Raw genomic sequence first — 26,888 nt, forward strand, 5'->3', positions numbered from 1 at the left:
GTTGGTGGACGTGAGAGATCCCATAGTGTCCATCGCGAAGAGTAGGTGAGCTATCACCACTACCTTGGCGAAATTCCAAATTCCTGCCCTGACTTCCTGAGTCACATTGGTGACCTCAACACTATTGTAGCCTAGTCACTCCTTCAGCTGCATATGGCATGGTACATGATGATGATGATGATGATGATGATGATGATGATGCTGATGATGATGTTTAATTATTCCCTGACACCAATTATTCTTTCTGTGATTCATCATTTGACCAGACTAAGTGATGTAATGACTAGAGAGCATCTGCTCTGAATCCAGGAGGTCGGTGGTTCAAACCCTGACTGAGTCAAACCAAAGACTAAAAATAGTATGTGCTCCTTCCTCACTTGATGTTCAGCATTTTTAAAGGATAGAGCATGGATAAACAACCATAGTGCAGGGTCGAAGGGCATAATGGTCTCCTCCTGTGTTGAAGTTCCTTGCAAGAGAATTCATCTGATTATAAGAACATTCGTCTTAACGGGAATCGACTATATATTGAAAATACACTCCGTTTTATCTCGACAGGTAGAATAACGACCAGTAGCTCCTTTGAAGTTTCATTCTTTCTGAACTTTACTTCAAACAATTCCTGTGGCATCGTATTGATAAAATACATTTCTCCAAGAAATGGTATAAGCATGGTCGGGAAAGAAAAATATATAAAATGTTTCAAACTCATCAAATTGGCTCCAGGCATGCATTACATACGCACACACAATATATACAGACTTGGCATTTAATATGGAATATATATTTTTTCTTGACTTGGGTTTACTTTCTTAACTTAGTATATCAATCTGGTGAGTTTCTTTTACACTTTGGTGATTTATTTGTTAAAAGAACCATGTCACTGATTGTCTGTCGCAGCAAGAAGTCAAAAACAGGATTATATCACAGGTGGCGTGGCAAAATGTACGGACAGGTGCATTTGATGATTGGCTTCACAGTCGGGTATATAAGGGTTGTTGCATTCTGTATTAGTGGAAAACAACTGCTGCACGTCTCCAAAAGTTATTGCCGCTTCCTCTGGAGATGGTCCATCAACTCGACAATGCTGTTTGTCATGGAGTGGTGGCTTTACGAAATTACGGCATGAAACAGCATGCTATTGCTCGGCAGTATGGCATCACTCAAGGACAGGTGTCAAAGATCCTGAAACGAAATGCTCAGAGGGGTGTCCCTACTCCAATACCGAGGCCAGGACGTCCCTGCAGAACCACAAGGAGGGATGATCGCCAGCTGCACCGGTTAGTCCGCAATGGCCGTACCAAGTCAGCTAATCGGCTTAGGGCTGAGTGGCAGCAACTGACAAATGTGCCTGTATCCAGAAGGCTAGTCAACCAACGACTGGTTCAAGCAGGCTATCGTGCCAGGCGTCCCCTGAGAAAGCCAGGCCTGACCAGACAACACCGCCAGCGCCGATTGCAGTGGGCCAGAGAGCACCGTCAATGGCAGCCAGGACACTGGAATCACGTGATCTTCAGTGACGAGTCCAGATTTCTGGTCTATCGTCAAGATGGCCGCGTCCGAGTGCGCAGACAAGTGCATGAAGCCTACAACAAAGATTGTATAGTGCCAAGAGTCCAAGCTGGAGGTGGTGGGGTGACCGTTTGGGCTGCTTTTCATGCAGGGGGCAAAACTGACCTGGTTGTTCTGAATGGAAACCTGAACCAGTTCAAGTACAGGGCCATTCTGGAAGAAACATTGCTTCCATTTGCTCGTGCAGCCTTTCGAGGAAACTTTGTCTTCCAAGATGACAATGCACAGCCTCATCGTGCTCGCATGATCCAACAATTTCTTGCTGACCGTGGTGTGGAGCATATGGAGTGGCCTGCCATGTCCCCGGATATGAATCCGATAGAGAACTTGAGGGCAGAATTACCGCGTCAAATCGACCACTTGGACCAGCAGCCGACCTCTGTGCGTGAATTGCAGCAGGCTATTGTCACTGCATGGCAAGCGATTCCTGTCCAAACCTTGGCAAATCTCGTGAACAGCATGCCTCAATGTGTACATGCTCTCCTGAATGCTCGTGGGGGTTTCACGAAGTACTGAACTGTAATTTTACTGTCCGTAATCCCAGTCGTAATTTAACTTTTGTTTTTGTTAAAAATTTTTGGCGAATGTGCAAAATAAAGATACTTCTGGAAAACGTACAGAAGTTTAACACAGTACTGTCCATGAATTGAGTTCGATATCAGTTTACATCACTTTCAAGGATCAATTTATTTGTTTCGAAATGTCAAATGTGGTTTTTGTTTCTTTTAAAGGTCACATTAACAAAATCTAGAATAATTTCAACATAATTCCAATGAACTTTTGGTTCTAAGACATCTTGAAAAGTAAGTTCACCCCCACAAAAAAAATATTCCATATTAAATGCCAAGTCTGTATATATATCTGTGCAGTGTCTGTGTTGTCACTGAACTACTCCATCAAACTTTTGTTTCCATGGTTGTGAAGTGTTTTTAATAACGTGGTGGTGAGGTGTTTTTAATTATGTGTTGGTGAGGTTTTTAAAATTACATGGTGGTGAGGTGTTTTGAATTACTTGGTTGGTGGTGAGGTTTTTAAAATTACATGGTGGTGAGGTGTTTTGAATTACGTGGTGGTGAGGTGTTTTAAATTATGTGGTGGTGAGGTGTTTTGAATTACGTGGTGGTGGTGTTTTGATTTACATGGTGCTAAGGTGTTTTGAATGACATGGGGGTGAGGTGTTTTGGATTACGTGGTGGTGAGGTGTTTTAAATTTGGTGGGGGTGAGGTGTTTTAAATCACATGGGGGTGAGGTGTTTTAAATTACTTGGTGGTGATGTGTTTTAAATTAGGTGGGGTGATGTGTTTTAAATTACCTGGGGTTTAGGCGTTTTGAATTACGTGGTGGTGAGGTGTTTTAAATTACTTGGTGGTGATGTGTTTTAAATTAGGTGGGGTGATGTGTTTTAAATTACCTGGGGTTTAGGCGTTTTGAATTACGTGGTGGTGAGGTGTTTTGAATTACGTGGTGGTGAGGTGTTTTGAATTACTTGGTGGTGAGGTGTTTTGAATTACTTGGTGGTGAGGTGTTTTGAATTACGTGGTGGTGAGGTGTTTTGAATTATGTGGTGGTGAGGTGTTTTGAATTACGTGGTGGTTAGGTGTAATCGTCCCAAACTTCCAGTCTGCACCTACCCCTCCCCTATGTATGTGTGAGGGGTTCTTTTTTGAATTTTAAATATTTTTTCAACCTAAATCTTCAACCTAAATTGCCTATAAAAATGTAATATCATAAACACTACAAATAAAATCGAGCAAAGTAATTGTTTGTATTATGATTGGTGTAAATCATGACAACACAGCAACTCAGGTACAGTCATTAGCCTCAGCTAAAACAAGCTTCGTCAGTAATGACGCCGAGTCAAGCTAGTATATATATATATATGCACAACTTTCATGAAGGGTGGAATGTCCATTATCTCCCTCCCATATAAACACTACATGGGGGATGGGCCAAGTTGGATAACCAATCACAAAAATGTGTTGCAAAATACCATGATTGCCAGCCAATCCTAAGTAAGGGTCAACCAAGCAATTGTGTGTGTGTGTGTGTGTGTGTGTGTGTGTGTGTGTGTGTGTGTGTGTGTGTGTATCAGAGTCCCTGTGACTCTTTGGAGGTGCGTTGTTTTTTTTTTTGTGCCATCATGGCTGGTGTTGCTTGGCCGTGAGTGATCACATGACAATGCTCCTCGGTCCTTCCTCCATACGTGTCTTAACTCACCATTTGACCAGACACTCAATATATATATATATATATATGCAGCTTCATTGTCCATTTCATCTTTTCTGAATTTTCGTCCAATGACAGGGGCATGCTTATGGTAGACCGAATGGACAAGGAGTGCACAAAGAGGTGTGATCCCCCCCACCTCCTCCCTTCTCAAGCACATTCTCCCCTGCAATGGTGGTGCTGTGAGAAAAAATAAAAATATAATTTGCAAGATCGAGATGTTATCCACATCGTAAATTGCTCATCATGGGATTCTCCATTAGCATCTCGAGTTTATGATTCTTTGCAGCAGTCAGACCGATCTACAATGTGTGGGGATATTCTGATCTTCAGTGAGACCTTTAAAAACAATAATTAAGATCAGTCAAAATTCAAAGCGATGAAATAATCACAACTCGCTTCGTTTGTGGCTCTGATCGGTCGTAATTTGTTGGACGCTTCATCGTTTGACAAGTCGTAATTCAAACCCCTCGGTTTTTGGCAACTCATAACTCAAATGCGATATCGATGGCACGTTGTTGATTTTCCTGCGCTGCCTCATTGCAATGATGGATCCTGTTTTGCAAAAATTGTGATCACTCCGGTTGTTTTTCTTCGGTCGGTGTGGCCGCCATTCCATGGATATCATCAGGCGTGCAACCCAAGAGGTGAATGTCCCCAAGTTGCTCCACCGTGTTGATATCAAAGCTGGTGTGGCGGATACTCAAAAAGCTCAGGCTGACATGACTTTTGCTTCATATATATATTTTTTAATTTTCTCTTGCACAAGATATTCGATAATAGAGAGACAAGTTCCAATTATTTTGGGGAATTTTTTTTTTTGGAATTTTTCTTCTTTTATGAGTGGGTCGGTATCGAATTCCCATGAGCCTTTGCGATCGCATTTGAGACAATTTCCAGAATGTTGATGGTTTGCAGCAGCTCAGATGTCTCCGACGGATGGACCGGCGAAGTGGGCCTTAAAGTGTCCAGCAAATGCTTTCAGCACCGAAAACGTGTCTTTCAAGAAGCACGCGAAACGGCGAAAGCAATTATGTGCAAAATTCACTGCTAATGCAAAAGGGGTGGAACAAAGATTGGGAAAAGCTCTTTTTTTTGCCAATGCACTGAAAACAAGGCCCGGAGCCTCGGAAGGTCAAGGCAGGTGCTTCAACTCTTAAATAGAAAGTGCAACCCCGATATCTGGTGCGCTTTTTCCATCGTTGCGCAGCTGGCACTTGGCGTTGCTTGGACGTTGAGGTTTGGTCGAAATAAGACGTCCATTCTACGTGGGTTGAAGTTGTTTCGACATATTTGTGAAATGAAGAACTTGTCTTGCTGGTGAAGTGTCCGTGCCGATCTGTATTTGCGGACCGATCGAGTGGAATAAATCAACAGGGCATTGATTGAGGTATGCTGACCACCTTGGGAAGTCAGGAGAAGCTGAAATGTCAGTTACCGACTGTTTGTCCTAGTACATATTTTTGCCGACTGTATATGCCTACTGTATGTCCTAGTACATATTTTTGCCGACTGTATATGCCTACTGTTTGTCCTAGTACATATTTTTGCCGACTGTATATGCCTACTGTTTGTCCTAGTACATATTTTTGCCGACTGTATATGCCTACCGTATGTCCTAGAACATATTTTTGCCGACTGTTTATGCCTACTGTTTGTCCTAGTACATATTTTTGCCGACTGTATATGCCTACTGTTTGTCCTAGTACATATTTTTGCCGACTGTTTATGCCTACTGTATGTCCTAGTACATATTTTTGCCGACTGTATATGCCTACTGTTTGTCCTAGTACATATTTTTCCGACTGTTTATGCCTACTGTATGTCCTAGAACATATTTTTGCCGACTGTATATGCCTACTGTTTGTCCTAGTACATATGTTTGCCTTCTGTATATGCCTACTGTATGTCCTAGTACATATTTTTGCCTTCTGTATATGCCTACTGTATGTCCTAGAACATATTTTTGCCTACTGTATGTCCTAGAACATATTTTTGCCTACTGTATGTGCCTACTGTATGTCCTAGAACATATATGTGCCTACTGTATGTCCTAGAACATAATGTATATGCTTACTGTATGTCCTAGAACATATTTTTGCCAACTGTATATGCCTACTGTATGTCCGAGAACATATTTTTGCCTACTGTATGTCCTAGAACATATTTTTGCCTACTGTATGTGCCTACTGTATGTCCTAGAACATATATGTGCCTACTGTATGTCCTAGAACATAATGTATATGCTTACTGTATGTCCTAAAACATATATTTGCCAACTGTATATGCCTACTGTATGTCCTCGAACATATTTTTGCCTTCTGTATATACCTACTGTATGTCCTAGAACATATATTTGCCAACTGTATGTGCCTACTGTATGTCCCAGAACATATTTTTGCCTACTGTATATGCCTACTGCATGTCCTAGAACATATTTTTGCCTACTGTATGTGCCTACTGTATGTCCTAGAACATAATGTATCTGCTTACTGTTTGTCCAAGAACATATTTTTGCCTACTGTATGTGCCTACTGTATGTCCTAGAACATAATGTATCTGCTTACTGTTTGTCCTAGAACATATTTTTGCCTACTGTATGTCCTAGAACATATATGTGCCTACTGTATGTCCTAGAACATAATGTATATGCTTACTGTATGTCCTAGAACATATATTTGCCAACTGTATATGCCTACTGTATGTCCTCGAACATATTTTTGCCTTCTGTATATACCTACTGTATGTCCTAGAACATATATTTGCCAACTGTATGTGCCTACTGTATGTCCCAGAACATATTTTTGCCTACTGTATATGCCTACTGCATGTCCTAGAACATATTTTTGCCTACTGTATGTGCCTACTGTATGTCCTAGAACATAATGTATCTGCTTACTGTTTGTCCTAGAACATATTTTTGCCTACTGTATGTGCCTACTGTACGTCCTAGAACATATTTTTGCCTACTGTATATGCCTGCTGTATGTCCTAGAACATATTTTTTGCCGACTGTATGTGCCCACTGTACGTCCTAGAACATATTTTTGCCTACTGTATGTGCCTACTGTACGTCCTAGAACATATTTTTGCCGACTGTATATGCCTGCTGTATGTCCTAGAACATACTTTTTAATACTGTATGTGCCATAGCTTGTGTTACCGGATAACTGAACTAATGCAACTAGCAGTTCCAGATCAAAGAGGCAATCAGGTGTACTAGGCCCAAGTAGTTTCCTTTTTTCCCCTCGAAGTCATTGTCATTCTGAGTGCTGTCTGAGTAGCGGGGAGGAAGCAAAAGCGTCAATCTCAAGATGATTTTTCAAAAGCACACATTGTCACAACCATATTGTAAACATTCCTATTGAATAGCAAATACTTTCGATGTACAATGGGATAAAAAAAAAAACATTTTCAAAAAGATTCCGACAACGATCAATGTGACAACCTTCCTGTTGGATACAAAATGATGTCCTGAAAGCTTTATGCTCCCTTATCGATCTACGAGATAATCCACAGCACCAAATATTGACGCAACAAAAGTGCGATAACAGTTTGACAATCCAACAGAAGGCCAAAGACAACTGCGACATCCATTGCGACTCCGAACAGCGGTTTGCCGCACGTTGTGCATCGAGCTAACTCCGTAACCGAGCACTGCATAATGAATCAGGGAAAAGCGAATTAGCAGGCAATCTGGGAAACGTCCAAGCAGGCATGATCAAAGCAACGGCACTCCTGCCAATCAATTGCATCGACCGGGCAATCGGAAGCCAGGAAGAGAAGCCGCGTTTTGCATTCCGCACACTAATTCTCACCGACACTGATGGAGAATCGCAACGCCTCTGTCCTATTACTACGATGGCTCTACCCCCAGGATACCAGCTGGCAATCATCCTCCGAGCGCTCAATCTGCGAGTCACTGGCCACACCTCCCTATAGCTATGGAGTATTACAAAACTGAGAAAACGTACAAGATGGACATTAGATCTTGCAAACATGGCAACAAACTCAGTCTTTCCTGGCACTAACGTCCAGGGCAGCAAACCAAGATGTTACTATAATATCAGATCCATAACAATTAACTCAACTGAAATGTTCTCAAGTTTGCTTGTCTCAAAACACATGTCAGCATAATAACCTTGTTATTTTGCAACATCGCATTTTTGTGCTTTGAGTTTTGGGAAAACAACCAGGAAGTGATCAGGAGTTCTGAAGGTAAAATATCAAACTGTTCCAAGTAACAAGAAGAAAGAGAAATGAGAGATTGCAGAACCTCGCCGGGACGTGTTTGTGTGGTGTTTAATAGCTGCTGTGTTTGTGTGGTTTATCGACGACGTAGATTTATGTTCAATCCAATATGGCTGCCAAGCCACGTGGCCGATGACGTCATCAATCTAATTCTCCCATACAATTTTTGTGTAGATCATGTTCAATAAATTTCAAACTGATCAGATTAAGCATTCTACTTGTCTAATTATGACGTCATAATGAAGGCACCGATGACATCATCATGAATATATATTGTTACCCATGGGGAGTACTTGACAATGAGCCGCGTTTCAATTTTTTCCATGCAGTGGTTTCGGAGATAGAGGTGCAAAGTTTTTTGATTTTTCAAAGATGGAGTCCATACCATGTGACCGATGACATCATAATTATCATTAAAAAAAATTACACAGGAGGAGGCACTCCTATGGTGAAAATTTCGTGTCAATCAGACAAAGAATTGCAGCAAAAAAAAATCATACTGATCGAATCAAGCGTTGTACTTGTCGAATTATGACGTCATAATTAAGGTACCGATGACATCATCATGAATATATGTTGTTCCCCATGGGGAGTACTTGACGATGAGCCACGTTAAAAAAAATTCCATGGAGTGGTTTCGGAGATAGAGGTGCAAAGTTTTTTGATTTTTCCAAGATGGCGTCCATACCATGTGACCTTTGACGTCATAAGCATCATTAAAAATTATACAGGAGGCGGCACTCCTATGGTGAAAATTTCTTGGCAACCGGACCAACGGTTGCAGGGAAAAGCATACTCACGTTCTGTGCGGACAAACAATCAGACAAACAGACAAATGAAACCAAACAGCAATACCTTCTCCTCCGGGGGGGGGGGTAATAATCAAGCTTGTTGAGGCATAAACGATGACAAACTGCAACGTTTTCAATCTCCTCCACCAGGATAAGTAGTTGTGCTTTCAAAATGTCGGATGTACATTCGGTCATTGCCACCGCCCTACCTGTGGGTCTTATGAAGTTCCACGACCTTGTCCTCAAGCTCCCGCGTCTGGCTCGGAGCAAAACGGAAATCCGCCACATAATCCGGTCCGTGCTCTTCCGGGTCGTAGTCTCCGAGTTCAGCCTGAACCGTGTAAGACCCCAGCAGTGCATGCGTCACGAACGAACACGGCAGACGTCCTTTCATGATGTCGTCTCGCAGCTGGAGACACAGGTAGTACCTGAGTACAGAGGACACGACGGTATGGTAAACGACCGACCCTTCCGGTTAGGCCTCTCACCTGTGCAATCGGTGATCATCTTCGGATGACATCACACAACAAAGGCGCAAATTTAACGAGATTTTTTACCTTTTAAAAAACAAACAAGCAAACAGGATTGTTGTTCAAACTTCACCACCTTCCTTTGCCATTGTCTCTTACATCACGCCATGTTTTCAACCACTTGTTATTCACTAACGCATACACATCGTTTGCTACCTTTCCTTACATTCTGCCTCAATGTTCACATCTCTTTTATGTGATGAATATAAACTATAACTTCTTACCTACCATGTGCCCATCTTGAGATGGTCACATCCTGAAAAGGTCACAACCAATGGGTGGCGAATCGAGTGCTAAGGGTGCTTTGCTTTGTCCCTAATGACATGGAAAAGTTGAACAAAAGAAAAAAATAAGTGCACGAGAATGAAAGTGCAATCTCCAAAAATCCTGGTCTTTGTCACGCGTCGACTTTCTACATAACTTCAGAACTTTGTAATATTCCACTTTCAGTTCATCCCAAGGCCTTTCTGGCACTGTATCGCTCAATGACGTCACGTTTAAAATTCTCCATGGCGAATTACCCATCACCATCTCCAACCATTAGGGTAAAAGACTAAAAGCTGTATTCACGTGAGAGCAATTTCAAATGAAAATTCCACCTCTGGTGCAAAAAACCCATTTGCATTATTGAGTGAAGTGGCTTCCGGTTCATTGCAATCTGTGCAGCACTCACACGAGAAACCCAGTGATCATTGCCAATGGAAAAGGCCTGAATGGTATGGGTTTTGTAACTAGCTCGTCCCCCGCGCAGTGGGACACGGGGTTTTGCAATCACGTGTGTGTGTGTGTGTGTGTGTGTGTGTGTGTGTGTGTGTGTGTGTGTGTGTGTGTGTGTGTGTATGTGTGTCTGCATGTGTGTGTGTATATGTGGGTGTATGTGTGTGTGTATATGTGGGTGTATGTGTGTGTGTGTGTGTGTGTGTGTGTGTGTGTGTGTGTCTGTGTGTGTGTGTGTGTCTATATGTGTGTCTGCATGTGTGTGTGTCTATATGTGTGTCTGCATGTGTGTGTGTGTATATGTGGGTGTATGTGTGTGTGTATGTGTGTCTGTATGTGCGTGTGTGTGTGTGTGTGTGTGTCTATGTGTGTGTATGTATGTGTGTGTCTGTATGTGTGCGTGTTTGCGTGTGCGTGTGTTTGCGTCCATGTGTCTACATGTGTGTTTGTATATGTGTGTTTGTTGTGTGTCTGTATACAGGTATATGTGTGTGTGTGTGTGTGTGTGTGTGTGTGTGTGTGTGCATCTGTGTGTGTGTGTGTGTGTGTGTATGCATCTTTGTGTGTGTGCATCTTTGTGTGTGTGTCTATATGCGTGTCTGTATGTGTGTGTGTGTATGTGTGTGTGTGTGTGTACCTGTATGTGTGTCTGTATGTGTGTGTGTGTGTGTGTGTGTGTGTGTGTGTCTGTATGTGTGTCTGTATGTGTGTGTGTGTATGTGTGTCTGCATGTGTGTGTGTATATGTGGGTGTATGTGTCTGTATGTGTGTCTGTATGTGTGTGTGTGTGTGTGTGTCTATATGTGTGTCTGTATGTGTGTCTGTATGTGTGTCTGTATGTGTGTGTGTGTGTGTGCGTGCGTGTGTATGTGTCTATATGTGTGTCTGTATGTGTGTGTCTGTGTGTGTGTGTGTGTGTGTGTGTGTGTGTGTGTGTGTGTGTGTCCAGGCCGCAACTTTGTTTTTACCATTTTTGCATTTGTCATCAAATTTTCAACAAAACTTTATTATGAGAATATTGAGAAGACAATTTAATAATTTGTTCAAAAGGTCAAAAGTCAATGAAACCGCATATTTTCATCCAATTGACATGAAATTTTAAGAATTTGCATATTGGGTCACTGAATTGGTTCACCAATCAAAAGCTAGAAGCCGATTCGTTTTTTTTAGATCAAAAGGTCAAAGGTCAAGGTATCATAAAATCTAAATATAACCTATAAACAAGGAAAATCTAGGAATTGGGAGGGGATAGTGGGTAGGCCGGGAGGCAACTCTCCAGATTCTCCCACCACAAACAATTAAACATGATGGGTGAACTTTGCAGGAAACAAAAGTGTAAATTATAGAAATGGTGTCTGGCTACAAAGGAATGTCAAGTTGAACTTTCAAAAAAACCCTCCCTATAAAATATAAAGCATAGCAATTCTTTTAGGGTTTGGAAGAGCCCAGAAATGCAAAAAGCATGGACTTTTGCACAAAGCAATGTGGCTCACTTTAGGTCTTCTACGTTTCTCAATAAGGCCTGGAGGAGTTGCGCCACAGACGGCACAATGCTGTACTTGGTGACTGGTCTTGTCCGCGCTCTGATAGACATGTCCAGTCTCATATTGGACTTTGAAGCCACTCTAGAACACACAACCAAATTGATTGACAGACGACGTCATCGTCAACATTGAGGGACAGGATTCATCCAATTTCTCACCTCTCATTGCATCCTTGATGATGATGATGATGATGATGATGATGATGATGATGATGGAAATGCTATTCCTGCATTCCTGAATACATTCGTTTTGCCATGACTGAGTGATCTCTCAAAAGAAGTGTGGATAAGTGTGGACAAAATATTTCCATTGATTTGTGTTCAGTTCCATTCTTCAACAGAATATGTTCCACTTGAGAAGAACACATGGACACTGCTAGGACATCCAAGAAAGAAGTCGGTATTTCAAAAAGGTGGATCTGGGGTGAATTAAGAGGGGTAGAAAAGGTCGAAGTTTTGGATGGGGGAAGATAAGAGATGGTGGTGAGCAGCTGTTTAAAAGACCTGGAGGGAGGAGTGGGATTGAAGAGAGTGAGGGAGTTTGTTCTTGAGGCAGGAAAAAAGAGGAATGAAAGAGTGAAGGTGAGCAGAGAGTCTTGATTTTGGCAATTTCACCAGAAGAGGGTTGCAGTCACATCTTGTGCGACCTGTGGGAATATTTGGGAGACAGAGCACAGATAGAGCTGGGGAAGCTAGGCCAGAAAGGAGTCAGTAGAAGGCAGAAAGACCACCAACCTGGGGAAGCTAGGCCAGAAAGGAGTCAGTAGAAGGCAGAAAGACCACCAACCTGCCTGCGGTGAGTGAGTGAAAGGCCCTCACAATCAGCTTCATCGCGGGAGATTCCAATGATTCTGAAAGCTTTGGTTTCAACAGCGTGAAGCCGAGCTCGGTGTGAGGCAGGAGCACTGGCCCAGAGGGGAGAACAGTATTCCATTGAGTTGCGGATGAAAGCCTTCTATGTGGTGAGGAGCTCAGGTGTGCCAAGGAAGGACTTCGCACGACGGAGGATGCCCAGTCGGCGACTGGCTTTGGAGGCCAGCTTGGAAATGTGGTTTTCACAGGAAAGGTCATGGCAGATAGTGAGACCCAAAAGCTTGATTGACAAAACTTACTGGACAGGATTGTTCAGAAAGTAGATGGCAGGGTTGTCCAGTCGGTCTTTTCGGAGAGACATAGTAAGAGTGTGAGATTTGTCAGGATTGAAAGACATGTTCCACTTGTTTGACCAGTCTGCGATTTTGTACAGGTCTGTAGAGAGTGAGGAGGCTGCAGACTGCCGATCTGAGGGATGAGGAATGGAGCGGCAGAGAGTGGAGTCATCAGCAAAGAGATAGAGAGGATTTTCCAGAGAGTCGGAGAGATCATTGATGAAGACCAGAAAGAGCACAGGACCCAGAACACTGCCTTGAGGACCTCCAGCCTGAACAGGAAGGGGGAGATGAGAGAAATCCAATCAGGGCCACACGTTGACTACGACCAGAGAGGAAGTCCGCAAGCCATGCATGGAGATTTCCATGGATACAATAGGAGGAGAGTTTGGTGAGCAGAGTGGGGTGCCAGACCGTATCGAAGACACGTGATATGTCAAGAGAGACAGCTCTGATTGCGAGGGATGGCTGAGATTGCAAGACACAGTAGAGATTGTGAGACTCGGTAAAGATTGCGAGAAATTGCGGACATTGTGAGACTCGGCAGAGATTGCAAGCCATGCCGTAGTTTTATAGATATGACAGAGTTTGCTAGGCATTGTGGAGATTGCTAGACACAACGGAGATTGCGAGACATGGCGGAGACTGCAAGACATGGCGGAGATTTCCAGACATGGCAGAGATTGCGAAACATGGCAGGGATTGCTAGACTCAGTATAGATTGCGAGAAATGGCAGAGATTTTGAGACTCGGCAGAGATTGCATGACATGGCGGACATTACTAGACATGGTGAAGATTGTGAGACTCGGCAGAGATTGCGAGACATGGCGGAGATTGCGCGAATCAGTGAAGATTGCGATACACAGTGAAGATTACATGATTTGGTGGAAATTGCGAGACCAGCAGAGATTGCGAGACTGGCAGAGATTGCGAGACGGGTAGAGATTGTGAGACGGGCAGAGATTGCGAGATGGGCAGAGATTGCGAGACGGGCAGAGATTGCGAGACGGGCAGAGATTGCGAGACGGGCAGAGATTGCGAGACGGGCAGAGATTGCGAGACGGGCAAAGATTGCGAGACGGTCAGAGATTGCGAGACGGGCAGAGATTGCGAGACAGGCAGAGATTGCGAGACCAGCAGAGATTGCAAGATGGGTGGAGATTGCGAGACCGGCATGGATTGTGAGATACAGTGGAAATTGCAAGACTTGATGGAGATTATGAGACACGGCGGAAATTGCAAGACTTGGCGGAGATTGAGAGACCCGGCAGAAATTGTGACATACGGCGGAGATTGTGAGACATGGTGGAGATTGTGAGACTGGCAGAGATTGTGAGACATGGCGGAGATTGCTAGACATGGCGGAGATTGCTAGACATGGCAGAGATTACTAGACATGGCGAAGGTTGCTAGACACGACAGAGATTGTGAGACATGGTAGAGATTGCAAGACTCAGTATAGATTGCGAGAAATGGCAGAGATTTTGAGACTCGGCAGAGATTGCATGACATGGCGGACATTGCTAGACATGGTGAAGATTGTGAGACTCGGCAGAGATTGCGAGACATGGCAGAGATTGCGCGAATCAGTGAAGATTGCGATACACAGTGAAGATTACGTGACTTGGTGGGAATTGCGAGACCAGCAGAGATTGCGAGACTGGCAGAGATTGCGAGACTGGCAGAGATTGCGAGACTGGCAGAGATTGCGAGACGGGCAGAGATTGCGAGATGGGCAGAGATTGCGAGACGGGCAGAGATTGCGAGACGGACAGAGATTGCGAGGCGGGCAGAGATTGCAAGACGGGCAGAGATTGCGAGACAGGCAGAGATTGCGAGATGGGCAGAGATTGTGAGACGGGCAGAGATTGCGAGATGGGCAGTGATTGCGAGACGGGCAGAGATTGCGAGATGGGCAGAGATTGAGAGACGGGCAGAGATTGCGAGACGGGCAGAGATTGCGAGACGGGCAGAGATTGCGAGACGGGCAGAGATTGCGAGACGGGCAGAGATTGCGAGATGGGCAGAGATTGTGAGACGGGCAGAGATTACAAGACTCAGTGTAGATTGCGAGAAATGGCAGAGATTTTGAGACTCGGCAGAGATTGCATGACATGGCGGACATTGCTAGACATGGTGAAGATTGTGAGACTCGGCAGAGATTGCGAGACATGGCAGAGATTGCGTGAATCAGTGAAGATTGTGATTCACAGTGAAGATTATGTGACTTGGCGGGAATTGCGAGACCGGCAGAGATTGCGAGACTGGCAGAGATTGCGAGACGGGTCGAGATTGCGAGACGGGCAGAGATTGCGAGACGGGCAGAGATTGCGAGACGGGCAGAGATTGCGAGACGGGCAGAGATTGCGAGACGGGCAGAGATTGCGAGACGGGCAGAGATTGCGAGACGGGCAGAGATTGCGAGACGGGCAGAGATTGCGAGATGGGCAGAGATTGCGAGACGGGCAGAGATTGCGAGATGGGCAGACATTGCGAGATGGGCAGAGATTGTGAGATGGGCAGAGATTGCGAGACCAGTAGAGATTGCAAGATGGGTAGAGATTGTGAGACCGGCATGGATTGTGAGATACGGTGGAAATTGCAAGACTTGATGGAGATTATGAGACATGGCGGAAATTGCAAGACTTGACGGAGATTGAGAGACACGGCAGAAATTGTGACATATGGCAGAGATTGTGAGACACGGTGGAGATTGTGAGACTGGCAGAGATTGTGAGACATGGCGGAGATTGCTAGACATGGCGGAGAATGCTCGACATGGCAGAGATTACTAGACATGGTGGAGGTTGCTCGACACGACAGAGATTGCGAGACATGGTAGAGATTGCAAGACTCAGTATAGATTGCGAGAAATGGAAGAGATTTTGAGACTCGGCAGAGATTGCATGACATGGCGGACATTGCTAGACATTGTGAAGATTGTGAGACTCGGCAGAGATTGCGCGAATCAGTGAAGATTGCGATACACAGTGAAGATTACATGACTTGGTGGGAATTGCGAGACCAGCAGAGATTGCGAGACTGGCAGAGATTGTGAGACGGGCAGAGATTGCGAGACGGGCAGAAATTGCGAGACGGGCAGAGATTGCGAGACGGGCAGAGATTGCGAGACGGGCAGAGATTGCGAGACGGGCAGAGATTGCGAGACGGGCAGAGATTGCGAGACGGGCAGAGATTGCGAGACGGGCAGAGATTGCGAGACGGGCAGAGATTGCGAGACGGGCAGAGATTGCGAGACGGGCAGAGATTGAGAGACGGGCAGAGATTGAGAGGCGGGCAGAGATTGAGAGGCAGGCAGAGATTGAGAGACGGGCAGAGATTGCGATACGGGCAGAGATTGCAAGACTCAGTATAGATTGCGAGAAATGGCAGAGATTTTGAGACTCGGCAGAGATTGCATGACATGGCGGAGATTGCATGACATGGCGGACATTGGTAGACATGATGGAGATTGTGTGACTCGGCAGAGATTGCGAGACATGGCAGAGATTGCGTGAATCAGTGAAGATTGCGATACACAGTGAAGATTACGTGACGTGGTGGGAATTGCGAGACCAGCAGAGATTGCGAGACGGGCAGAGATTGCGAGACGGGCAGAGATTGCGAGATGGGCAGAGATTGCGAGACAGGCAGAGATTGTGAGACGGGCAGAGATTGCGAGACGGGCAGAGATTGCGAGATGGGCAGAGATTGCGAGACGGGCAGAGATTGCGAGACAGGCAGAGATTGCGAGACGGGTAGAAATTGCGAGACGGGCAGAGATTGCGAGATGGGCAGAGATTGCGAGACGGGCAGAGATTGCGAGACGGGCAGAGATTGCGAGATGGGTAGAGATTGCGAGACCGGCATGGATTGTGAGATACGGTGGAAATTGCAAGACTTGGCTGAGATTGTGAGACACGGCAGGAATTGCGAGACTTGGCACAGATTGTGAGACACGGTGGAGATTGCAAGACATGACATACAGTGGATATCCCAAAACCGGGCAAATATTCCAAGATACAACAGAGATTATGAGAGACACAGACATGACACACACATACAAAGACAGATGGAGAAAAAGAGATACAGAAATAGATTTGGTTCTTCATCCCAGAAAATGTTCCTCTTTCAGTCATATAATGATCCAGGAGAAATCCAAGATTGTGAGAAAAATATCTGACTGAAGTTCAGTATTTACTGATGTTTCCAAGTTATTTTTTCCCCATTCATCGCATTTTTCCCAGCATTTCTGAAGTTTCTCTGTGGAACATAAAAATCAGTTTACTTGCTGAGAAAAATGACCTGAAAAAGGTGTTTCTTCCACTTTTGAAACAAGATAGAAATCTGGCACCAATGGTGGGTTTGTGAGACGTGCAAGGAAACACGTTCATGGAATCAAGCTCAGCAATTGTGTCTGAGGAGGGTTTGGGGTAAGGGGGAAATGGGGGATTACTTTGAGAATCTACAGCAGGTGTTTCTGACACAAGCACATTTCCTCAAAGTGGGAATAAGAAAAACCATAACCGACAGCACGGACCTCGGGGCTGGCCGTTGCTTTGAAGCCAGCTTGCCGAGTGATAAATATGAAAATGCACAATTCATGTGAAACCCCTTCCTCAAAAAGAGCAGACTCTAATGGTCAAAAGCATCAGAACATGATGCTAAGTATATATTCCAATTGTGGAAAATTGTGTTGATCTAGCATTAAAGAGATCAATACAACAACAGGAAGACATCATGCAGAGCAGATACTTGCAAAATCCAACCCCCCTCCCCCAAAAAGGTTGCAATTGATCCAGCAAATTGTCCATTTCATCAAGATCAAAATTGATGATCTTGATCAAAGCTCGGGTCAATGGGATGAAAAGTGACGATTTTTCAGATGAAAATTGATGATATTAGAAGTTTGACCTTGAGTTGACCTTTAACATTTTGACCTCAAAATAGTTGGTTTTCGTATTTAGTGACTCAATATACAAATGCTGTTTTATTTTCAAGTCAATTGGATTTAAAATGGCGATTTTAGACATTTGACCTCTAGATGACCTTTGACCTCAAAATCAATAGGCTTCTCAATTGGGACGACCTATACAACTTGGTAAAGTTTCGTGACAATCGGTTTCGTGACATACGGCGGAGATAGCACAGACTGGCCAACGTGTTTACGATGTGCAAAGGACCTGCAGGCCGGTGACAAACAAACAAACAAACAAACAAACAAACAGACAAACAGACATACAGAATAACAAACGCAACCGACCAATATACTTGAAAAATCTTCGATTTTGCAAGTGATAATACAGATGAAAAGGACACGAGGTGCAGGAGACAGAACAACTTTTGCATCACCATGAAGTCAAAAATCATTCCTTTTGTTGATTGTGCTCAATTGTTGCTTCACTACCCGAATATCAGTTCAACCTTGTTCTTCCATGAACTTTGCTCTTGTCGAGATCAAAAAAGGCTCCTCATGAGCTTTATATTTCTGTAATGGAGGCGGTTTTCTTTTGTGGCTGGCCTACTTTCCAAGATGGTAGTACCAGCTACTTTACTCTGAAATTTTCACAGAACGTACTTACGATGTGCTTTCACCGGCGAGTGCAGGTGTGCATGCTTCAGTATATCTCAGACAGAGTTTGTAAAGTGATAACCTCTCTTAGAGGGGTCAATATACGAAAAAAACTCACCTAACCCCCAAAAAATTGATACAAAAGGTTTTTCAATGGATTCTGGTACCATTGGGCATGCTAAATAACATACTAAAAATCTAGTAACATCTGACTTCCAGAAAGGGGTCATTTTCAAGATGGCGTCCAAGATGGCCGCCGGGAGCTTAAAATGGCCATATCTCAATTATTATTCAACCTAGAAAGGTGGTTTTGGTGTGTCTAACCCTAGGTTTTAGGGCCCAAGGAATCCAATTGAATCAATAAAATTACCATCAGTTAATAATTATTTATTGACAAGTCCAAGATGGCATCCCAAGGTGACATCCTGATCCACTAAAATGGCTCTGTCGAATAGTAGTCAACCTCGAGAGATTTTTTCAGTGTGTATACCTAGGTTTAAGGCACCCAGGAAATCATCAAAATTACTTAAATAAGCACAAAGTAATCAGGTAATCCAGTAAGCCAGGTTTACCAGCCCATTAGGCATTTGTTGTTTTATACAGTTAGTCGCTATTCATGGTAATAACTGATGGTAATTTTATTGATTCAATTGGATTCCTTGGGCCCTAAAACCTAGGGTTAGACACCAAAACCACCTTTCTAGGTTGAATAATAATTGAGATATGGCCATTTTAAGCTCCCGGCGGCCATCTTGGACGCCATCTTGAAAATGACCCCTTTCCGGATGTCAGATGTTACTAGATTTTTAGTATGTTATTTAGCATGCCCAATGGTACCAGAATCCATTGAAAAACCTTTTGTATCAATTTTTTGGGGGTTCAACCATATATTGACCCCTCTATCTGTAATCAGATCAGATTGAAATGTACCCATATACCATGTTGTGCTTGATGTGTAGGCATTCTGTACCATACCTGGTGGTGTGCATGTGTGTGAGAGTCCTTGGTTGTTATCTTCATATGCGGGTTTCAGAAGCCCTTCCGAATATCAAAGTATCCAACTCCGTGTGTGTGTGTGTGTGTGTGTGTGTGTGTGTGTGTGTGTGTGTGTGTGTGTGTGTGTGTGTGTGTGTGTGTGTGTGTGTGTGTGTGTGTGTGTGTGTGTACACAGGTGTACATACTTTTGTGGATTTGGGCAAACACATAACTAGATCTCAAAGGGTTAAAGCTTTATCTTCCAGCACACAGTATGCCAGTATACTCCCACCATTATGACATGATGAGCAACTGCATGACATAAACAGGATGTGCAAACTAATCAATGTTTGATTGGTTTCCCTTTGTAGTCGAAGTTGGCTGTTCACATAAAACATGCAAAAGGAGCTGCTGCTCAGAAAGCAACCACACTGTGAGATAGAAAGTTGTGTGATCTCTTATGTCAAGGAGGGTCCAAGAAGACCACACTGTTTTCTCCCAGCAGCTTATGCAGGTGTTTGTAATTTTCTCAGTGTGCTGGCGACAACTCGCCTACCAATCACGAAAGACACCGTGGGATCTCCACTGTCCACCATGGGTACCAATGCTGGCATACAGATCTTTACTCTTCAACATAGTTGTGATGGACGGCACACAAATTGATGCCCCGCCATGCTTGCGAAACACCAGGATGACCGTTTATAGCTGGGACGGGATTCAAACCCAAGCTAGGCAACTCGAAAGTGACTGCGCATGCCACAACGTTATCCTTCTCGTCTACAGGATCCAACGTACCACCTCGTTAAGCTAATGTTTATAACCTTTGGAATATGGGGCAGAATGCCAGCTGTTGTTTTTATATTTCACCTGGTTATGTCCTCTGTGAGCTGTGAGGGGTCCGGAGGGTAGAACTTTGCGCTGAATGACAATTGCCATGAAACATCTGCAAGGAAAGAGACAAAAATTAGTGTGGCCTTTGTACACGGGCGGAAAGGTAAATTCACCATGTGAGGCCTAAAGGTGTGCATACAATAGTCCGAACAGAAATCATCTTCAAAGTCTGAACATTTTCTCACCTGCCAGAAAAAAGTTTTACATTCCTTCTGTCTTACCAAATCAACCATTGTACACTCAACACTCTTCTTCTTATTAATTTAAATATATTTTATGGGCTTGCTTCGATAACATGTGGTAGGTGGGGGAAGTGGTAACAAAAATTCTGCCGTACAATACATGCAGATTTAAGAAAGCATAAAAACAAACCAAAACTACAACTGCGAGCAGTGATGATAGGCTTCCAGACAAAATGGCTGCCGTACCACATTACTGATGACATCATCATTTTCAATAAATTTTCGTCATGGGTAGTCATTCGTATCGGTAAATTTTGGTTTGGATCTGTTGAGTGTTTCTGGAGATATGGATTTTCAAATACTTTTTCCTCTAAATCCAAGATGGCCACCATAACACGTGACTGATGATGCCATAGTTCAGAAACTTTTTTCCTCATGGGGAATTGATCATACATATGAAATTTCACATTGATCCGTTCAGCAGTTCTGGAGAAAAATATATTTAAAGGTTTTCCTTAAAACCAGGATGGGCGCCATATCACGTGACTGATGATGTCATCGTTTACAAATGTTTTTCCCACATCAGCAGTCGATCATATGTATGACATTTTACATTGATCGGTTAAGAGGTACTCCGGAAAAGAATATTTAATTTTTTGCTTAAATTCAATAAGGCGGCCAAAGCACACGACTGATGATGTCATAGTTTTGCACATGTTTTCCACCATTGGAATGTAAACGTGTTTCAAGTTTTGTTTCGATTGGATAAGCGGTTTCGGAGAAGTAGGTCTTTAAAGTTTTATTTTTAAATCCAATATGGTCAACAAACCGCGTGACCGATGACGTATCTTATCGCAAACTTCTATCCCCATGGCTAGGCGATCGTAATTGTAAAATTTTGCATTGATCCATTCAGCGGTTCTGGAGAAGAAGATGTTTAAAGTTGATGACATCATAGGCAATGGCAGCCAATGTAAGTCAAAATAGCAAAAACAAAATTCATGATGCACTAAGTTGCATTGGCATCTACAATGAGTTAAAGTTAATAGAGCTAGCTATAACGGTTTTCTCGGAATAGTCTCCACAAAATGTGGGAGAATAGTAATCCTTACAAGAACAATAGGCTTCCAGTGGGAACCTCACTGGAAGCCTAAAAATAGGGGCAATACCCTGGACACTCACCTGGTAGAATAAAGAAAGCAGTTTACTACACTGACTAAAGGTATTTTAAACAGTATCACAGTATTTTAACCAATTTCAATGGTTGTTAGAAGACAGGGGAGCATGTACAATCATACTAACGTAATCATAAGACTTTAAACAAACAAACAAAAAAATACCTATTTGGGGAGGGAAAAACGCCCCACCCCCTCCCCCACCCCCTAAAAAGCTCCTCAGTCCCAGATTTACCTATTTTGGGGACCCATATATCCCCTCAGGGAAAGATTTTTTTAATGCCATGAACAAACTTTGGTGTATCACGTGTGGTGACGGTTGTGGTCAAGTTTCATCGAAATCGTGTGTGTAGTTTCAGAGGAAAAAGCAAATTCCTATTTTTTTTTGGGGGGGGGGGGTGGGGGGTCAAGATCCACTTTGACCACCTGGTAGACCTCCTTAAACCTCGACTTTCTAATGCTATGAACAAACTTTAGTCACAACTAAACAAGTATCATTTGTGCCAAATTTGGTCACAATCCCATCAGCGGTTTCCGGGAAGAAGTTGCAAGTGTTTACGGACTGACGGACGGACGGACGACACGCCATCGCATAAGCTCCCCGGAACTACATTCCAGGTGAGATAAAAACTCGAACGTCACTCGGTAGAGCGCATACCTCCACAAGGCTGGACAGTTTACGTGTTGTATCCACCGATAGGCCGGATGTGGATCAAAGATCCAACCTAAATAAAAAATCTAATCAGCTTGTTCTCGGTCACCTAACCAACTCACCCACCTAGTTTTGTCATAAGTCATCCACAACTTTTTGAGATATCCTGCTATATATCATTTTTAGCCCTATCCCTCAATGGTGAAGAAAAAACAAAAAAAAAAACCTTTAGAGGCCATTTTTCCCCGCAAGCGGGGGTTGGCCTTTTTCGGGAACCGTGGTTGTTGTTGTTTTTCGGTCCCCTTTTTGAAGCAATGTTTTACGGCCGGATGCCCTTCCTGACGCCAACCCTTTTTGCCGCCTTTAATGACAAACAGGGAATTACCAGTGAACTGGTCCTCAATTAGCCGACCTCGGAAGGATGACAGGCTGAGTCAACCCCCCTGGCGTTAATTCAGCGATCGACCGGGATTCGAACCCAGGATCCTAGGATCCTAAGCCGGCACCCTAGCCGCTATCACTCAAAAAATTCTCGGATCTGGATCCGGATTGGGATCTTCACCAAAATCTGATCAATTCGTCCTTGTCACACGCTCAACCTGTCCACCAAGCTTTGTCCAGATCTGTCCACAACTTTTTGAGATATCCTGCTCACAGACAAACAGACAGACAGACAAGCAGACAGAGGCAGACAGGGTTGAAAACACAAGCTCCGTCCACCTTATGTGGCGGAGGTAATATTACAAGAATTCATATTAAGGGATATCAATCGAGACAAAGGAAAAATGAAATCATATTTGACACCCTTTGGACAGCGATTTAAAGATTGAGGGAAAAAAAGAAAAACTTAAAAAGAGAGCGAAGTGAATGAATGTTAAAAGTCCCCAAATATCGCAAACACTTGGCAGGGTCTAATGTAGAGAAACATCCAGCGGGGGTTTCCCGAAACAAAAAAAAAGCGAGACAGAAAAAAAACAATTCAAAAATGCACTTTGTCCAAAGAAGTGTCCATCCTGCAGATGTCTTCAAAACTTCCTGCAGACATTGAATATTGTGTGACATTTGGAACAGACTGGCCAAACAACGGTCTAAAACAAGTTTTTGGGGTAATGGCAATTTCAAGCTCGATGAGATTGTGACAGAGAAGCACCACGCACATCCATTTGCCACATTAATACAATAATTGCAAAGTTTGTTTGGTTTTTCTTCCAACTTCAAAGTGAGACTAACTCAGAAAAGCCAGAAAACAACACCGGGCCAACCCCAGGACTGAACTCTCAAAACCTGTGTCCTTCTTTGAAGACCTGGTGGCACATTGTGAAATCTGTCTCTGGTGTATGCTCCTGCTCCCCCTCCACACCTTCCCTCACTTCAAATGTCACCACAGCTGGCTCTGCTCGTGAGAAGGCTGAAAGCCTCAATTCTGCGTTTGCTTCCAAATATTGTGGACACAACCCCTCACTCCCTACACCTACCCAACTGCTCCTGGATAGTGTCTTTCTCATGTGAGAAGGTGGAGAGATTTCTGGCAAACCTCCACTCGGATTCTGGAGCAGGCCCAGATGGCATCATGTGTCTTAAAAACCTGCTCTGCTGTTCTTGCTCGCCATCTTTCTGCCCTGTTCACTCGATCATTCTATCTGAGCCAGTTTTTGTCTGCCTGTAAGTTAGAAAACATCAATGCAATACACAAACATGGTGCAAAAACTGATCCTCTCAACTACAGGCATATTAGTTTGCTTAATTGCAGTTGTCATCAAATCCTTCCTTTTTCCAATGGATAAATCTCATATAATCAGTTCGGTTTCAGAACCAGTTATTCTACCATGGCCATGCTGCCTCTACTCCCCTACAATGGATGGAAGTCCTCAATGTCAGACCTGAGACGACGGCAATCTCTCTTGACAAATCTCAAACATTTGATGTCTCGCCCTGCCTTCATCTACAAACTCTCTGCTTATGGCATCCAAGGCCACCTCCTCTCATGGATCACTGACTTCTCCACTCACATGGTCGGTGTAGCCCTTAACAAGATCCTTTCATCTCCTATCACTGCCAAGGGTGGAGTAACCCGAGGCAGTATCTTAGACCCAGTATTCTTACTCATCTTTAACAACGATCTTTCTGATTGCCTGGAAAATCCTGCCCATCTCTTTGCTGACGATTCCACCCTCTGCCGCAACTTCCATCAACCTGCAAGGTCTTCATTCACAACTTGATGGAGTAATGCTCTCCCCTTTGGGCTGGAGCCCCTGCCTCACACCCTTCTTGATGCCATGGAAAGCAAGGCCCTCAAAATGATTGGGATCTCCTGCGACAAAGCTGTGTGTCTAGGCCTGTTACTTTCCCATTGCAGACAGGTTGATTGCCTTTCTGTATTCTCCAACCTCCTTTTTGGTCTGGGACCCTGTGCCCTCTCTTGGCTCTGTGCCAAGATTCAGCATTGTGCACGTGTCCCAAAATCCAGGCTCACTGCTCACCTTTTCCATTTTGTTCTATTTCATTCTGCTCTAGCTCTTCCATGAGCCTCGACGACGCATCAAAAAAATAAAAAAAGGTTGTGTGAATCCGACTCACAAATGAGCTCAAGACCTTACTGTGCTGGACAAAATATGACTCCGGAAGTTTGGAGTGGTGAAGATGTCTTAGAAACTAGCCTCGAAACCAAATGAAGCTCAGACTCAAAGGATCAACCTTAAATTTTTTGTCTATGATTATCTCGATAAATGGCAGTGGGCTGAAATGGCAATAACTGGCACCTCCTGTGAAGTGATGTCACGGATGCACAAAGCATTCTGGATATTCTGAAGATGGCGATGAACAATGTATCACGTATAGGGGGGCAAATGCGTCTCATACCGAACGAAGTTTCACAATTTGGTTCATGAATAATGATCCTTTACAGAAAAAGGAGGTGGAGATTTTGAGTTCTGGGAGGACTTCCTCTCACCTTTTGAAACCCGCAAATAACGACCAACAGGAGCAGCATTGTTAAAATTCAAAACCATGTCATGTCATCGTCAACACCCATCAACACCCATACTCCTTTCTACCCCAATTAATCCGATCTAACCCAAACCTCTTATTTGCTGGTTACTACATTCCCTCCGCTCATCTCCTCTTTGAATTTGCATTCATTACAACTTCAAATCCATTATCGTGTCCAACTGTGAGACCACTATAAGTTCATTTCTTTTCACCCATTATCTTCTCACTCTTCCATGAGCCTAACTCTTCTATCCCTAAAAAAATGCAAATACAATTCCATCGTTTTGGTTTCCCTGTTTAGCATTCCCATCTGAACCGATGTATCGTGAAGCTAGGAACCCGGGATCAAAATCCACATACCATATGTGTACATTATGGAATCTTCTGCAAAGACATCACTCAGTAACCGCATCATAAAATCTGACTCAAAAACCTACGAATTGCACTAAAAACAAGAAAGAGCAATCAGAGATTGCAGACCCTCACCAGGACATATTTTCAGTGTTTTTTTAAGGATTTGTGTTAAAACAAATATGGCGGCCGAACAACGTGACTAATGACGTCATCGTTATTATTTTTTCTCCACCAATTTATCCCTAGATAATGCTCAAGAAATTTCATCTTGATCGGATGACGTTTTGTACTTGTCGAATTATGACGTCATAATTATGGCACCAATGACATCATCATTAACATATTTTATTCCCCATGGAGAGTTCTTTACATGTCTCAATGTCTCAATTTTTCAATTGTCTCAATCTCAATGTCTCAAGGAGCCATGTCTCAATTTTTTCTATTCAGCGCTTTCGGATGTATAGAGGTGCAAAGTTTTTCGGTTTTTCCAAGATGGCGCCCGTACGTGACCTATGACGTCATAATTACAATTTTAAAAATTCCACAGGTGGAGTTGCACCTAGGGTAAAAAATTTCCTGTCAATCGGACCAACAGTTGCAGAGAAAATCATATTTATTCTGTGCGGACAAACTAACAGACAAACAGACCCAAATGCAATAGCCTCTCCGCTGGCGAGGGTAATTGGGACATGTTAGAAACCACAAATGTACATCTGGCCTCGAATATGTTCTTTAAGGTTTTTTGGGTTAAAAAAAAAAAAATCATTCAAATAATCATCAACTTCCGATGACATTGCGACTATTAAAATCTGCACCATGCATTTCACAGCCATAGAAAATCAACATCATCTTGTCCCAGAAGGCGAGACTGTCTGGTGTTAAATCCAGGCCACCCCTTGTGTTTTTCATGATTGCATATCCGATTTCCTCTTCTGCCCAAACGCAGCGATCAGCCAAGGCAAATGGGCTTCCTGCAGATTTTCATGCCATTTCATGACACTCAACAATCAGAAAAAAAAATCTGAGGGCCCATGCCGTCCCGTGCACACTTTCGGATGAGAGAGCGGATGGGAGAAGAAAAGGCAAAAAAAGTCACGCCAAGCAAGCACTTACTTCTGATTTGTTTTTTGATCTCCTTGGTGGGATCCAGCCAGTTCTGCAATAAAAAACGAAATATAGTATTCGGTATAGAAAGGTCAGCTTCTGGCACATGTAAAAATCCCGGTTGCATCCCACGAGATGACTTCCGAAAGGTCTTCCCTTCTATGGCCATTTCATTCAAACCTGCGAGCTGACTTGACGACTCCAGGAATCGTTGC

At 43.6% G+C, this 26,888-nt stretch overlaps 1 protein-coding gene across 8 annotated transcripts in view; it reads right to left on the minus strand.

Moving 5' to 3' along the window:
- Nucleotides 1–26,888, minus strand: part of LOC137439046 (protein 4.1) — a 320,573-nt gene that overhangs the window by 91,430 nt on the left and 202,255 nt on the right. For all 8 annotated transcript variants that reach the window (XM_068134670.2, XM_068134667.2, XM_068134668.2 and 5 more), the window contains 3 exons: nucleotides 26,683–26,725; nucleotides 20,195–20,270; nucleotides 9,051–9,269 (listed from right to left, as the gene is read on the minus strand). In XM_068134670.2, coding sequence (XP_067990771.2) covers nucleotides 9,051–9,269; nucleotides 20,195–20,270; nucleotides 26,683–26,725 — 338 coding nt within the window. The remainder of the gene's footprint in view (nucleotides 1–9,050; nucleotides 9,270–20,194; nucleotides 20,271–26,682; nucleotides 26,726–26,888) is intronic.

Source organism: Myxine glutinosa, chromosome 13 (genome assembly GCF_964187855.1).
Source record: "Myxine glutinosa chromosome 13, kmMyxGlut1.1, whole genome shotgun sequence".
Taxonomy (NCBI): Eukaryota; Metazoa; Chordata; class Myxini; order Myxiniformes; family Myxinidae; genus Myxine; species Myxine glutinosa.